General features: G+C 38.1%; 1 protein-coding gene across 1 annotated transcript in view; it reads right to left on the bottom strand.

The window, feature by feature from the left end:
- Positions 1-435: 435 nt before the first annotated feature.
- vimr2 (vimentin-related 2) overlaps positions 436-17,737 on the bottom strand; it is a 30,786-nt gene continuing 13,484 nt past the window's right edge. The window contains exons 7-10 of the mRNA XM_062999847.1: positions 8,896-9,018; positions 5,607-5,717; positions 3,869-3,993; positions 436-490 (exon numbers count right to left, since the gene is read on the bottom strand). Coding sequence (XP_062855917.1) covers positions 448-490; positions 3,869-3,993; positions 5,607-5,717; positions 8,896-9,018 — 402 coding nt within the window. The 3' untranslated portion in view covers positions 436-447. The remainder of the gene's footprint in view (positions 491-3,868; positions 3,994-5,606; positions 5,718-8,895; positions 9,019-17,737) is intronic.

The raw sequence follows: 17,737 nt of genomic DNA on the forward strand, positions 1-17,737 counted from the left end.
CAGCCTTAGCCGGCAGGCAGAGCTGAGATTCGATACGATGTATTCGAGATCCCAGCTCTGGTTGCAGCGTGTGTTTTTACCGCTGCGCCACCTGAGCGGCCGCTAATCACTTTTTAACCAAACAATGGTTTACAAATTAGGTTTAAGGAAAATGTGGTATGTAATAAATCTGCTATATTCTGCATTGTCTTTGCCACTAAAGATATATTTCTTTGAAACTTTTAAACTTTAATAGTTTTATATTCACAAACTATTATATAACAGGTGCTAGTCTGTGACATTGCTTGGAATTGGAAATGACTAGATTGAATGAAGCGAGTGGAAAGGATGGAAAGATGGACAGACATGATATACAGTGTCACACAAAAAGCTCAGATGGTTGTGTGTTAGTTTTTTTTTACTTTTAGGGCAGCAGTCAGTGATGATCTGTGTCTTCGTCCGGTCTTTTTACAGGTTGCAAATTCGGTCTTCCTCCTTCTCCACCAAGGTCCTGGTACACAGGTAGAAAAGAAGCAAAAAAATGCAGGATACTTTTATTCTAGCCCCAAGGGAAAAGACACTTATGGCCAATCACAGCATGTTATTAAATTTATAATAAAAAAAGGTTTTTTATATAAGTAATTGAGTTATTGAGAAGTAAGAATTAATTCCCACATTCTAATGTAAATTGTAGCTGTCAGGTGCTGTTAAAGGAGTGAAATTTAGTCTGAAATACACTATATTACCATGACTATGTGGTCACATGAGCTTGATGGACATGTTATATTAAGTCTATGGGCATAAATATGAAAGTTTTTAAAGGTTTTCTGTTAAATTGCATTTACACAGGAAACAGCTCAATTTTCAGTTCGTGACATGATTTTCGTGGCCGTAAATTAGGTAGGGCCTATCAATAAATAATAAAACGCACTTCTGGAAAAAATAAGACATTTTTTTAAATGCATAAACAGAGGGAATCGTCAATCAGATCAAAAAACATTTCTAAATGCAAGATTGCAAATAACTCTGGTCTTATATCATCTACCGTACATAACATTATGAATAGATTCTGGGAATCCAGACAAAACTAAGTCTGTGTAGGGCAAGGCTAGGAACCACAGCCAAATAGGCATGTACTTATATAAATAGCAAATCTAAAAAAGTCATATCTGAACCTTATAACATTTTAAAAGCTGTGTTTACTTCAGCTCTGCTTAAGTCTGTAAGACAAAGCATAATGCTAAGTCAAAATAAAACTGTTTCTTTAAATGAGTAGCTTGTTGTTTATAGGTTCTTCAGTCCAAACACAGCAAGAATATTTAAGTCTTCATTTTTTATTCATGCACTTAATCACAAATGACAAACATTTCAGGAAGCTAAAAAACCATGAAGTAAAATTCCGGCTGCTGTGACTTTGTTGTTGTCAGGCTACAGCAGTCCTGCGTTGTGTTTACATGGAGCTGTGACATTAACCGCCTGACAGGGCCTTGCCCCCCTTCCATTTTAATGAGCTATTGTGTGCAAATTCGGAAGAGGCTGCATGCGTCACCGCACATACCAACAGGTGACAATGCACAATGCGGCAGCTGTATGGAAGCACGCGCCTTCAAGGATACAGGAAACAGCGTCCTGGTTTCTGCGACTGCAGATGGGTGCGTTTCCTGCGAGCCGCTATTCTTAGGAATTTCGTCATACAAACAGGAGTTTATTTAAAAGCACAAATTAAGTCATCCTTCCTATCCTCCCTCTCGGCTGGAAATCTCATTTGAACAGAGTCGGAACTGAATACGTCATCGGATCTGATAACCACTGATACTGTATTGTGAAAAAAGTAAAGTGCAGTGTTATAAAATTTAACAAGCTTTATGTTATGGTTGATTGGTAAAATAATAAATTAATTAAATAACTTTATTCATGGTTGATTGGTAAAATAATAAATTAATTGAAGAAGCTTTATTTATGGTTGATTGGTAAAATAATAAATTAATTGAAGAAGCTTTATTTACGGTTGATTGGTAAAACAATAAATTAATTAAAGAAGCTTTATTTTTGGTTGACTGGTAAAACAAATGAATTAAAGAAGCTTTATTTTATGGTTGATTGGTAAAATAATACATTAAATAAAGAAGCTTTATTTTATGGTTGATTGGTAAAATATTATATGAATTAAAGAAGCTTATTTTTGGTTAACTGGTAAAACAATAAATAAATTAAAGAAGATTTATTTTATGGTTGATTGGTGAAATATTATAAGAATTAAAAAAGCTTTATTTTTGGTTGATTGGTAAAACAATAAATAAATTAAAGAAGCTTTATTTTTGGTTGATTAGTAAAACAATAAATTAATTAAAGAAGCTTTATTTTATGGTTGATTGGTAAAATAATAAATTAATTAAAGAGGTTTTATTTTTAGTTGATTGGTAAAACAATTAATAAATTAAAGAAGCTTTATTTTTGGTTGGAAGTGATTTGTCTCTTATTTTAAAACATTTGTAGTTAATATTGGAGGCCTCAACCTTAACAGATGTGACCTGTGGAATACCTTAGTGCTTTATTTTGAGTTCTATTTTATTTTCACTCTACATGATCTGCCCTGGGAGCATTTTTCTAAAGTACACTCAAAGGAGCATTTAAGACAAGTCAGGAATCTTATATAGAACAAATTGACAAAAAGGATACAAGGCTACATTAAACCTTTTCATGTTAAGCTTTCTGAGGACATATAAACTTTATTAGAGATCTTTTTTGTACAATGCATTAATATTTTTTTTTCCAATCATGGCCAGAATGCCAGTCCCTGCTGCTCAGGTGTATACCAATAACATTCTACCAACACCATATTTTATAATGGGGATGGTCTCATTTTATAATATGCATTTTTAAGTTAGAGCTTCTTTCTGATCATATAGTGGGGAGCAGTGCTGGTGCATAACTAAGCACTAGAACTTGCAAAAATGAACCCTAAAATCTCTCTTGTTTTAATTTCATATTTCTTAAATTGTAGGGTATATTTTACAATATTTTCTTTTAATTTTTCATGTTCTTAATTTTTATCTCTCTTGTTTGAATTTCATGTTCTTAATTGTAACTAAATGTTTGCAAGAAGTCTTTCTGAGGTTCTAGATCTCAGGAATGTTTTAATGCTTTTAATTTTTCCTTATGTAAAGCACTTTGAATTGCCACTGTGTATGAAAGGTGCTATACAAATAAACTTGCCTTGCCTTGCCTTGCCTTGCCTAAAACACTGAGAAAAAAAAGGCGAGAACAAAGCGAGCCTCCAGACAAAACAAAGCCTATCACTCATGTAAACAGAGAGACGTGAGCCATCTAGCTGACAATTACTGAACTACTGATCTTGGTATGCTTTTCGGGGGAATTCGGACCAGACGTTTGGTTTTTCAGATTTAGTCTGTTAAATCCGAAATTCGTTAAAAGAAGGTCTGTTAAATCGTATCGTGTACAAGGTCTGTATATATATTACTTTACTTTATTACAATGGCCTGACTTTTTGAGGTATGTTAACACCTCTATGTCTATAACTAATGGCCTAACATTGTGGTCAGGTTTGGTTGGATCTTCAAACCTGCCTAGTTCTAGCAGAATACTTAATCTGGGAGGGACATTCCACCACTACCCAAGTAACCTGGTAATAGTTGAAGGATTTTGTATGAGGAATTGGTCAAAATTGCTTTATCACATTGTGCAAAAATTGTAATATTGTAGTTTGTGATCTTTTTTGGTCTTTACTACAAAGAGTTAAATCCCATAATATTTAATTTTTTTTACAAATATCAGATTTAAAAAAAGAAGAAGGACTGGGAAATGGATTTTTTCATGACACGTATGTAAGAATACATATGTTTAAGAATACAACTGATCTGAGTATTACCTGTAAGCAGCAATTTCTATGTCCAGTGCCATCTTTTCATTGAGCAGCTCATCGTGGTCTGCTATTTGTTCCTTCATCTGGGCCTGTAAGTCAGCTTCCTCTTCCTCCAGCCGGCAAATGCAGGTCTAAGCACACAAAGTAGGTGAACGAAGCAACAAGTCATGCCTTACTATAGTTTGTTGTATAAAATTAGACCAGGATCATATTTTTACATATCTGTAACTATTCTGTATGTATTGTACTATTTTATTGTTATTTGTTCATTTGCTCTGTTATGGGGGATTCCCAGACATCCATCAAACACTGATGCAAGGAGTCAAAAACAGCATAACTGACCCTGCTGTCTGCATTGAAGGGGCGGTATTTGTCTGTATTGATCCAACTACAATGTTCTTTGCTGTCTAAAAATAGCAACTTAGCAATAGCAATCCATAGCTGGGAGTCCTAGTGACCAAAAATAACCCTGCTCTCATTGAGACACAATGTTATGTTCTTATTGATGGTCTTGGGCATCAGTGCACTTACTGTATACCACTGTGGGTTGTTAGTGCCCTCTTTACATACATACTTGCTGAATGACGGCATGTTGCCTGGTTTTATACGTCTTAGAGGAAGCACATGCTAGCCACATATTCACAGAGAGCTTTTATTCTGTGGGGAGAATCAGTTCCTAGCACGGTTTTCTAATTTCTTATTAATCATTATGATTAATAAGATTCTTCTAATAATGGTTTGTCGCAAATCAGAGTCACTCAGGTCTTTATGCCTGTTTATACACCGATCAGCCATAAAATTAAAACCACCTCCTTGTTTCTACACTCACTGTCCATTTTATCAGCTCCACTTACCCTATACAAGCACTTTGTAGTTCTACAACTACTGACTGTAGTCCATCTGTTTCTTTGCATGCTTTGTCAGCCCCATTTCATGCTGTTCTTCAATAGTCAGGACCACCACAGAGCAGGTATTATTTGGGTGGTGGATCATTCTCAGCACTGCAGTGACTCTGACATGGTGGTGGTGTGTTAGTGTGTGTTGTGCTGTATGAGCGGATAAGACACAGCAGCGCTGCTGGAGTTTTTAAAAACCTCACTGTCACTGCTGGACTGAGAATAGTCCACCAACCAAAAATATCCATCCAACAGTGTCCCGTGAGCAGCGTCCTGTGACCACTGATGAAGGTCTAGAAGATGACCAACTCAAACAGCAACAATAGATGAGCGATCATCTCTGACTTTACATCTACAAGGTGGACCAACTAGGTAGGAGTGTCTAATAGAGTGGACAGTGAGTGGACACGGTATTTAAAAACTCCAGCAGCACTGCTGTGTCTGATCCACTCATATCAGCACAACACTAACACATTTACACTAACACACCACCACCAACATGTTAGTGTCACTGCAGTGCTGAGAATGATCCACCACCTAAATAATACCTACTCTGTGGTGGTCCTGACCATTGAAGAACAGGGTGAAAGCAGGCTATAAAAGTATGTAGCTAAATACATGGACTACAGTCAGTAATTGTAGAACTTTAAAGTGCTTCTATATGGTAAGTGGAGCTTAGAAAACAAGGAGGTGGTTTTAATGTTATGGCTGATCAGTGTATGTGTTGCATTGAACACATGTACTACAAGTAACTACCATCAGCCTAACATTTAATATATCATTGTACATTTTTGGCTCCTACAAATCATTCAAACACCAAGTCAAGTTATAATGAACACCACATTTACCTCCAGTTCCTCAATCTCCAGTAGATGATCCTCACTTTTGGATTGAATCTCTGTTTCCAGTTCTTCTTTACACTTCTCCTTCTCAGCTAGCTCCCGCCGGAGCTCAGCAATCTAGGTACACAAACAGAAGAAAACGTGCAGCGGATAGATGCTAACACATGGAGCGTAAATCAATACAGTGTTGACATTCTTGTCCCTCAACAAGCATCGTCTACCATCACAAAGGTACGCACGAGCGAATGTCAGGTCCCCTTTGTTCCTAACAACAAACAGAATGCGCTGAGCTACGCGGGCCACCTCGGGCAGTCCATCGCTGTGACTAATTACCGTAATCAGGTAAGCTAAACAGTCAGCTGACAGAGACGGATGGGAAATTCAGACTCTGTTTCTCTTTGAGGTTGATCACAGGAGCTTCAGAGCTGCCTTATTAACAGGCTGATGAACCCAGAGACAGAGGTGGCCGGGTTTGATTGGTGACGTCTGGCAGCTCGCCCTTTGTCTATGGGAGAAAAAAAATCAACGATGCCTCACGCATACCATCAATTTAAGAAGAGCAGGGAAGACCTCATTCCAGCATGAACTGTTTGTTTATCCAAGCTGCATTTGAGGGAAAAATGTACTTGCTTATATTGATCACAGACAACAAGATCAGAGAGATACAGAGCAAGCAATGTGAGACAGATGTTACTAGGTTTCAAGATGAGAAAGGGCATCAGGTAGGTCAGAAATAAAAGGATGAACAGAGGAGCGGAACAAGCAGAATAAGCAAAGGAAGGCAGTCGGTCACGCCGCCTCGCATGTCGCAGATTAGTGAAGAGCACATGGTGTTAGTAAAACACACGGTGCAGTTTACTTTCCGTTTATTTTCAGATTGGGCTAGGACCACAACCAGAGTAATTAGAACCAAACCGCTGTGTTTGTTATTGCAAATGAAAAGGTGTCAGCTGTGACCAAGTGATGATTTTCCTGTCTTCTAAGATGTAAACTGAGGGCGATGAATGGTTCTTAATCATGTCAAGCTTAAATTCAAGATGCTTTTTTTGTACAGCGAATCCTTCTCAATTATCTTTACAAATGACTAATGTGCTATTAGCTTGTCTTTAACCCCTTTTCCCCAATATATTTTATACAACCCCAAATCTGAAAAAATTGGGACAGCTTGAAAAATGCAAATAATAATAAAAAAAAAGTACGTTTCTTACATTTACTTTGGCTTTTATTTGATTGCAGACAGGATGAACCTGAGATATTTCATGTTTTGTCTGCTCAACTTCATTTCATTTATTAATAAACATCCATCCCTGCATTTCAGGCCTGCAACACATTCCAAAAAAAGTTGGGACAGTAAAGCATTTACCAATGATTTAGTGTTTCAGCTATTATTTTGTCTCATTCTTCCTGCAAACACGTCTTAAGATGTGCAACAGTACGGGGTCGTCGTTGTCACATTTTTCGTTTCAGAGTTCGCCACACATTCTCTATTGGGGACAGGTCAGGACTGCAGGCAGGCCAGTTCAGTACTCGTACCCTCTTCTTCCACAGCCATGCCTTTGTAATGTGTGCTGCATGTGGTTTTGCATTGTCTTAATGAAAAATGCATGGACGTCCCTGGAAAAGATGACGTCTTGAAGGCAGCACATGTTGCTCTAAGATCTCAGTGTACTTTTCTGCATTAATGCTGCCATCACAGAAGTGTAAATGACCTTTGTCAAGGGCACTGACACAGCCCCATACCATGACAGACCCTGGCTTTTGGACTTCTTGCTGATAGCAGTCTGGATGGTCCTTTTCGTCTTTGGTCCAGAGCACACGGGGTCCATTTTTTCCAAAAAAGACCTGGAATGCTGATTCATCTGACCACAATACACGTTTCCACTGTGGTCCATCCTAGATGCCTCAGAGCCCAGAGAAGTTGATGCTGCTTCTGGACATGGTTAACATAAGGCTTCTTTTTTGCACATTCAAGTTTTAAGTGGCATTTGTGCATGTAACTCTGTATTGTAGTGCTTGACAAAGGTTTGCCAAAGTAATCCCTCAACCATGTGGTTATATCAGCATCACAGGCGTTCAGCTTAGGCTCGCACCCTTGGCCTTTATGCACTGAAATTCCTCCAGATTCCTTGAATCGTTTAATGATATTATGCACTGTAGAGGAAGAAATAAGCAAATCCCTTCCAATCTTTCTTTGAGGTACATTGTTTTTAAACCTTTCAAAAATTTCTCACACATTTGTTGACAAACTGGAGATCCTCTTATCATCTTTGCTCATCAAAGACTCAGCCTTTCCTGGATGCTGCTTTTGTACCAAACTGTGATTACAATCACCTGTTAGCATCACCTGTTTGGAATCACATCATTATTTATTTTTTTCACGTCATTATTAGCCCTAAATTGCCCCTGTCCCAACTTTTTTTGGAATGTGTTGCAGGCTTGAAATGCAGGAATGGATGTATATAAACAAATGAAATGATGTTGAACAGACAAAACATGAAATATCTTGGGTTCATTCTGTCTGCAATCAAATAAAAGTCAAAGTAAATGTAAGGAACACTGCATTTTTATTTTATTAGCATTTTTCTGATTTGGGGTTGTACAATAAAATGTTAATTGTATCGTATTAGTCTACGCACATCAGATCATTATTTATCAACTAGTCTGTATACTACAATAACAGACTTCCAGGTTTTTCGTTTTGGTGTGCCACCCCAAGATTTTTTAGTGGCCCCATCTGGCCATCCCTATGAAATTTCTGGGGGCACCACTGATATTTTGCTGTGTATCATTATGCTAAATATTAAATATTATTTTGCTATTTTAGGTAGTAAATCTGTGCATCAAGTATTAAATCCTACCCTTTTTTTATGATTGACAGGTAAGGTTTTATTACTCAGCCTTATGGCCGTCTTCTCCCGAGACTCATCTGGAACGTGTGAGGTTTATAAATGTTAAGATTGAAAGCGGATGGCTGGCTGGCAGACTGTGAAACGTGATAACTCAACACAGATAAACACTGGCATGGAGACGCTTCAGCCATATCATCTTCCAGCACTATCTCTCAGTATAAACACTCCGCTCAGCAAAAGCTCATATGTGTTATTCCCTGTCTGGCTTTATGTTCATGACTCCTCATCTCTGGTTTGCTTCATTAGAGCAGAGGACATTCGGCACCAGCTATCACGAGCTTCAAATCAAGGAAATTGTTTGTGTGAAATTGATCGGAAGCACCAGGGGACAGATCTGTGTGTGTGTTAACACAGTTCAAGTGTGGAGCCGAGGGAACATCACTCACCAGCTCCTTCAGAGCCTTCACGTCCATCACCTCAGAATCAGCCTTCACTTTCCCTCTGGATGTTTTCTCCCCCGGTCTACCTATTACGTCTCGTCTGGAAACCGCAGCGACCGCGGAATCAAACTGTTAACACAAAAAATAACATTCAGCAACAATTCTGGTTAAAGCTTGTTTACACCCCACACGGAAATGTAATATATGACATATATGCCCCTATATCAATAATTGTTTTTCCACATATGTTACCTGTGAGGTAATATTATTATAACATAGATATAGATTTATAACATATATGAAATACCCATAATAAAATGTGTGTATGTACACATATTAAATTGCAATTTTATTAACATAACATATATAAAAAAGGCTGTATGCCAACATATTTTTTTATTTTTATTTTCAGGCATTCATGTATGTTTTATATTTAAATGTTATGTAAGGCGCCCACGTGGCGCAGCGGGACATTCTCTTCAGTACAAAACTCGGCGTTGCCACTGGACGGGCATAACTGACAGTGCCTGCAGTAGATAGTAATTGGCCACCGTATCTGTGGGGGGGGGGGGACTATGTGTGGGTGGGTGGGTCTTCATACGCTGTGTAAGGACCCTGTTTGGCGGAAGAGACGCCTGTGCAGAATGCAGGGGTGAGAAGTGGAGGGCTTGTTAACAAATATAGGCTCTACATCCCTGTCTCACCTCGTTAACCTTGAACCTGTTCCTCTTTAACTCTTCAACTCTTCCAAGCATAATTGTCTTGTCCAATATTGCTGTATTTTACAATAATACTTAGTTTAGTTTTACAATACTACTTTAGTTTAGTTTTAGTAGTTAGTTTTAGTTTGTTTTAGTTTTTTTTTTAATGCAGCATTAAATTATTTTTATTTATTTATTTTTAAATTATGTAGGTTTAATCCTGTTATATATACAGTATATATATATATATATATACTGTATATCAGAGGTGGAAAGTAACAAATTACATTTACTCGCGTTACTGTAATTGAGTAGTTTTTTTGTGTACTTGTACTTTTTAAAGTAGATTTTACAACCAGTAATTTTACTTTTACTTAAGTATGTTTTGTATTAAGAATTGTAATTCGAGCCGCTCAGGTGGCGCAGCGGTAAAATAGACACGCTGCAACCAGAGCTGGATTCTGAGTACATCGTTTCGAATCCGGCTCTGCCTCCCCGGTTCCAGGCTGAGTGGCTGTATGAGCAACGATTGGCCGGTTGGTCAGTGGGGGTGTGGGACAAAGAACCGGATGCGGGTCTCTCTCTGTCAGAATGCGATTACGGCCTCCGCCGGCTGATTAGAGGCGCCTGCACAAGAGATGAGGAAGAGTGCCCTTAGGGTGTGTCTCTCCGCATGCAACGCTAGGTGGCGCCAAACTCATCAATGTGTGGGTGGAAAAATGCATCCGGCTGCTGCTCATGTTTCGGAGGGGATATGGGTTAGCTTCGATCTCCTCTGTCAGGGCAGGGTTCGGCATAGACAGAGAGGAAGCACGATGCAAATTGAACGATTGGATGCGCTAAAGGGGGAGAAAAAGAAAAAAAAAAAAAAAAAAAAAAAAGAATTGTAATTCGCTACATTTTAAATAACATCCGTTACTGAGTAAAAAAAAACGCTAAAAAAATCGCGTGTGGGAAACTGCTGCTGTGAATTCTGCGATGGAAAATAAATTGGTGCTAAAATAAAGGAGCTGTAATCTAAGTATAGAGTAGGGAAGGGCGATTTTAAAAGTTTAACATGTTTGGAGTTTGATGTTTCGTTATTTGATAACATAGTCTGATGTCAAAGAATGGCAAAGTTTTGTTTTACATCTTAAAGGTTTTCTTTGGGTTATTTAGTGAAAGTCACAACACCTGTAACCTTGACTTGTTTTGAGTTATGGATTTGCAGTATGACTGTTTGGCATTTGTTGGTGATGAAAAGAAGGCTGGTCTATAGAATCCACAATTAATGCCAACTTCAGTGATTATACAGTTTGAAAAAGTTTTATGGGATGGTCTGTACTAAAATGACACATTACACATCCCTAAATGTTGTATCAACATGTTTTTTCTATTATATTTTAATTAAAAACAACTATTGTGAGATGTATATCCACTTGTCCTGTTTGCATTACACAGGAGAGACACCCCCTGCTGTTAAAAAAGTAACTAAGTAATGTTTACTCTGAGTACATTTTAAATGAGTTACTTTTTACTTGAGTAGATTTTTAGACTAGCAAATTTACTCGTACTTAAGTAAAAATTCATTAAAGTAATAGTACTTTTACTTGAGTACAATATTTTAGTACTCTTTCCACCTGATATACAGTGGGGCCAAAAAGTATTTAGTCAGCCACTGATTGTGCAAGTTCTCCCACTTAGAAAGATGAGAGAGGTCTGTAATTTTCATCATAGGTACACTTCAACTATGAGAGACAAAATGAGAAAAAAAATCCAGGAAATCACAGTGTAGGATTTTTAAAGAATTTATTTGTAAATTATGGTGGAAAATAAGTATTTGGTCAATAACAAAAGTTCAACTCAATACTTTGTAACATAACCTTTGTTGGCAATGACAGAGGTCAAACGTTTCCTGTAAGTCTTCACCAGGTTTGCACACACTGTAGCTTGTATTTTGGCCCATTCCTCCATGCAGATCTCCTCTAGAGCAGTGATGTTTTGGGGCTGTCGCTGGGCAACACGGACTCCACAAATTTTCTATGGGGTTGAGGTCTGGAGACTGGCTAGGCCACTCCAGGACCTTGAAATGCTTTTTACGGAGCCACTCCTTTGTTGCCCGAGCGGTGTGTTTGGGATCATTGTCATGCTGGAAGACCCAGCCATGTTCCATCTTCAATGCTCTCACTGATGGAAGGAGGTTTTGGCTTAAAATCTCACGATACATGGCCCCGTTCATTCTTCCCTTAACACGGGTCAGTCGTCCTGTCCCCTTTGCAGAAAAACAGCCCCAAAGCATGATGTTTCCACCCCCATGCTTCACAGTAGGTATGGTGTTCTTGGGTTTTTCTTCTTCCTCCAAACACGACGAGTTGAGTTTTTACCAAAAAGTTCCATTTTGGTTTCATCTGACCACATGATATTCTCCCAATCCTCTCTGGATCATCCATATGCTCTCTGGCAAACTTCAGACGGGCCTGGACATGTACTGGCTTAAGCAGGGGGACACGCCTGGCACTGCAGGATTTGAGTCCCTCTCGGCGTAGTGTGAATACTGATGGTAGCCTTTGTTACTTTGGTCCCAGCTCTCTGCAGGTCATTCATCAGGTCCCTCCGTGTAGTTCTGGGATTTTTGCTCACCGTTCTCATGATCATTTTGACCCCACGGGATGAGATCTTGACCCCAAGGGAGATTATCAATGGTCTTGTATGTCTTCCATTTTTTTACAATTGCTCCCACAGTTGATTTATTCACACCAACCTGCTTGCCTATTGTAGATTTACTCTTCCCAGCCTGGTGCAGGTCTACAATTTTCTTCCTGGTGTCCTTCAACAACTCTTTGGTCTTGGCCATGGTTGAGTTTGGAGTCTGACTGTTTGAGGCTGTGGACAGGTGTCTTTTATACAGATAACGAGGTCAAACGGGTGCCATTAATACAGGTAACGAGTGGAGGACAGAAGAGCTTCTTAAAGAAGAAGTTACAGGTCTGTGAGAGCCAGAAATATTGCTTGTTTGTTATTGACCAAATACTTATTTTCCACCATAATTTACGAATAAATTCTTTAAAAATCCTACAATGTGATCTCCTGGATTTTTTTTTCTCATTTTGTCTCTCATAGTTGAAGTGTACCTATGATGAAAATTACAGACCTCTCTCATCTTTCTAAGTAGGAGAACTTGCACAATCAGTGGCTGACTAAATACTTTTTGACCTCACTGTATATATATACTTACTATTGACGTTTGAAGGACAAGCGAAGTAAGAATTTCATTGTACAGTGTAACTGCTGTTTCAACTGTTCACATGACAGTGAAATCTTGAATATCTTGAATCTTGTGTAGTCTTAGCGACAACTTTTGTTTACTGACAAGGGTTTTAAAAATTTTGAACCAAGCCCATGTGGTTATATTCATTAAAACGCATGTTAGTTTTTGATGCAGTGCTGTCTGCAAAGTCCCTGACTTTCAGTATTGGATTTCAGCCTGGCCCTTTAGATACAGATATTGTTCCAGATTCTGTAAAGCATTTGATAATGTTATTGTCTGTAGATGGTAAAATTCTAAAATTTCTGCAAGTCATATGTTAAGAAACACTGCTTTTAAATTGTTGGACTATACGTTCATGCAGTTTTTACAAAGGTGGCAACATTTACTCATCCTTGCTGAGAAATCAAATGCTAATTTTATACCAAAGTTTGACAGCTTACCTGTTTTATATATTTTTTTCTTTATGTGTTAGAGCATTCTGGATTTAATTTGTTACTGCCCCTATTTTTGAATGTGTTGCAGGCATCAAACTGGTAATAAGCATGTACAAAAATGTATGCAGTTCTGTTCAAATCATTGCTTTTCACTTACTGTCCAAACATTTTTAGAATAGAGTTTTCTTTTTAATTATGACTGACAGGCAAGGTGTCAATGACAAAAAAAACTACATAGTTGATAAGGTGAAGCATTAAATATCTTAATAATCAACTGTAATTCAAACCACTGCTTTATACTTAAATTAACATTTTACTTACTGTCCAAACATTTTCAGAATTACGTTTTTTTGAACTAAAATATATGCAGCTTTACAAATTGCCAGAAATGCACATTCTTTATAAGATTAAAGCACAAGGAATCTGTTGTTTACCCAACTGCTTAAATAATTGCCAAACTGCTGATATCTGGTAGATGATAGATGGATAGACAGACAGATAGATATATAGATAGATCACTTCATTAATTCCAGAGGGAAAGTCAGGCATTACAACAGCTCAAGGTACATCAGAAAAAATGAGTAAAGGCTCAAGGTACATTAGAAAAAAAATTAAGTAAGTAACAGACTTTAATTAAAAACTAAAATGATTAATTAAATATGCTCAAGGTGCGTAAAAAATATTAAGTAAGTATTGCAGTATAATGTTGGTAGGTAATAAATATACATGCAATATGTAATATAATAGAAAAATGATGGTAATTATGTCTTTATAAATAAAAATCAATATCACTATAAATACTTGCAGTTTCATGGAACCATAGTTTGCTCAGTGTGTATTATGCTGAATATTAAATACTATTTTGCTATTTTATGTAATAAAATGTTATGTAACATGCTAAGTAAGTCGTTAAAATCTGTGCTTCAAATATTACAACCTATCTACTGTTTTAAGAATTATGCTTGACAGGCAAGGTGTCAATGGTTTTATTTGAATACCTGTAAATGACAGTTTTCAAATCATTGCTTTATACTTAAATTAGCATTTTACTTACTGTCCAAACTTAAATTGAGTTCTTTTTTTATATTCGGAAATCTCCAGAAATGCTCTTATTATGATATAAGTTTAAAGCACGAGGAATCTGCTGTTTACCCAACCGCTTAAATAATTACCAAACTGCTGAAATCTGGTAATGACCGGATTATTACCATGCATGTAAACACACTGTGTGACTGTGACATGCACCGAAGGAGGAATGTACGTTCTTACGTTCCCTCGTTTTTGTACCCAATTACCGCTGGCGTAAATAAGACTGAATGAAAAGCAAATGAGGGGTCATCAGGTAAGCCAGCATGATGAGCCAAAATCAGCCAGTAATTATCATTAGTCCAAAACCAAATCACTATCCATTGTGACTGAGACAGTTCGACCCCTGTGAAGCGGTAATGAGGTCCAGACAGTGAGGTGGTCCCTGAGTCCAGGTGGTACAGAGAAATGTAGACAATACTAATGACAAAAAATACTTTTATATAACTACCTAAAAGGTCATTCTTATAACACACACACACACACACACACACACACAAACACTACAATCTCTCAAGATGCTCCTGAATCCAGTCTCTGGGTCTGTCCGAAAACCTAGTGAGCTGCCTTGCTGCCTACTGCCTACCTAGGCAGCTGCATAAGTAGAGAGGATTCTAATAAGACTATAGCTTCAAAATAAGGCACCTTAGTAGGCAGCACAGACTTCTTCTCTTCTTCTCTGGAGTGTGCATAGAATTACGTAAAATGCTATGTAGAGAGCTCACTAGGTTTTTGGACACCCCTGTCTTAGTGGAACAACTTGTACTTTTTTCCATGCCAGAAAGGAGCCTAAGAACTCTTATTACTAACTCTGACAGAACATCTGACAGAGCTGTCATTTGTAAGGCAGGTGGGCTCCAATGGTGAAAAAAGTTAAGGAATGACCTCTGAAAAGCCCCCTCTCCTCATAAGGCATTAAACACACAATAGTGCTCTAGGCTGGGGGAAAAGTGGTAGCCAGGAGCCCTCTAGAGCAGCCAAGTGCAAAAGAAAACGTCTGTCCCACAGAGACACATAAAAGCTAAGGTTCAGACCTGGCATGTGAGACGCTGGGTGTTGTGACAATGTTGCACCGTGGGCATCATGTTCAGGGAGTGTGATTCAATAAAAAAAAAATGAAGACGGGGTAGTGCATCTATGCCACTTGTAGCTTCCGTAGAAGAGGAATAAATAGTACTATAAGCCAAGGCACATACAGAGAGGATGCTAATTCTATTATTTATCTGTTAAACATGCAAATGAAACCTTTTTTGATAAATTAATGGCTAAAACAGGGGTGTTCAAACGTTTTTTGTTGAGGGACTAGTGATCTATCTTTGTCAGTGTTGTGTAAACTAAGCCAATTTTACTTACCAGTCTATAAACCTAATGTGAAGATTATTATACATCTTTAAATTAAAAGTATATACAGCCTTCTAACCATGTTTATCCAAAAACTCTGGAACATTAATGTAGGTGTAACGGGGAAAAGAAGATGGGCAGTGTTTTAGATTTTTGTAGAACCTGCTTAATAGCGGGCTAAAATACCTCGCAAGCCATTTAAAAAATGGTAACAGGCCGCAAATGGCCCGCGCTCTGTAGTTTGAACATCCCTGGGCTGAAATAATGTGGAGCAACCCTTCTTGTTATTGAGTTCAGGTGCCACACCGTTTAGCCACATCCATTGCTTGCTGGATGTATAACAATTATATATACACCGATCAGCCATAACATTAAAACCACCTCCTTGTTTCTACATTCACTGTCCATTTTATCAGCTCCACTTACCATATAGAAGCACTTTGTAGTTCTACAATTACTGACTGTAGTCCTTATTTTTCTCTGCATGCTTTGTTAGCCCCCTTTCATGCTGTTCTTCAATGGTCAGGACTCTCCCAGGACCACTACAGAGCAGGTATTATTTGGGTGGTGAATCATTCTCAGCACTGCAGTGACACTGACATGGTGGTGGTGTGTTAGTGTGTGTTGTGCTGGTATGAGTGGATCAGACACAGCAGCGCTGCTGGAGTTTTTAAGTACTGTGTCCACTCACTGTCCACTCTATTAGACACTCCTATCTAGTTGGTCCACCTTGTAGATGTAAAGTCAGAGACGATCGCTCATCTATTGCTGCTGTTTGAGTTGGTCATCTTCTAGACCTTCATCAGTGGTCACAGGACGCTTCCCACGGGGCGCTGTTGGCTGGATATTTTTGGTTGGTGGACTTCTCTCAGTCCAGCAGTGACAGTGAGATGTTTAAAAACTCATACCAGCACAACACACACTAGCACACCACCACCATGTCAGTGTCACTGCAGTGCTGAGAATGACCCACCACCAGGGCTGGACTGGGAACAAAATTCAGCCCTGGACTTTTTTCTTGACCAGCCCACTACAAGCACATCGCGCCACACATATCACCCCCTAATCAAATGTTAGATGATTGATATTAATAGTTTTCATCTATCTTACCACTAAAGTTAATAACTCACTATAATAAAAATTAAAATAATACAAAAATAACTACAAACAAATATCTATATATTTCCAACACTTTTCTTTGGGATTCTTTTCTTTTCACACATAAAATTTACAATTTCTTAAATGGTTCTATTGGATTTCCCCATCCTGTCTCATTAAACCGCAAGAAATAAAATTAAACCTTTCTTTCATTAACACTGGTAAATATGCTTTTTTCGCACTTTTATTCACACGGGATTCATGTTTGTTCCAAATTAGTGCATTGCTCTGATGAGCAAAGAAATAAATACTTTATATGTTGACAAGGGAAATTAACCATGTGAGCTATGCACATAATCACTCTAAAAAATGTCCTGAACAACTGCATTTTCCGTTCTGTATTATATAGAGGACAAGATGAGGAGCAGAGACTAATGGTACCATCTCAAATTATATCCACCGCCCTATGTAGTGCACTATGTTGGACATGATATCATAGAACTTTTACAAAAATCGTCCTTAAAACGGCTGGTTTAAAGCCCCTAATATCCAACAGTAGCTTAGATAACTACTTATTAATCATTCAGTGACTGTTAAAAGAAATGTTTTGTACTGTTAGGAAGTACCCTAAGTAGGGCATAGGCGACATTTGAGATGGGCCCACAGTCTCTTCTTAAACGGCGTTACTAGTAACGAAGCAGAGGCGCTGGGCTGTAACTACACCTTTTCTGCTCTTTGGCTATGCTGTAGTTCCTCCCTGCCAAACAGGTTGTCCAGTTTCCTGCACTTTTCTGCATCTGCTTGCAGCTTTTTCTGTTTGTTTTTTTTATCACGGGCTTTTTCGACCCTTTCTCCATCTCGCACCCTTTAAAAAAATTTTATTGGTGATTGTGATTACGGTTTATCCTGGAGGAGGGACATTTCTGTGATTGGCCAATGAA

This window comes from Trichomycterus rosablanca, chromosome 8 (assembly GCF_030014385.1).
Source record: "Trichomycterus rosablanca isolate fTriRos1 chromosome 8, fTriRos1.hap1, whole genome shotgun sequence".
NCBI classification, from domain to species: Eukaryota; Metazoa; Chordata; class Actinopteri; order Siluriformes; family Trichomycteridae; genus Trichomycterus; species Trichomycterus rosablanca.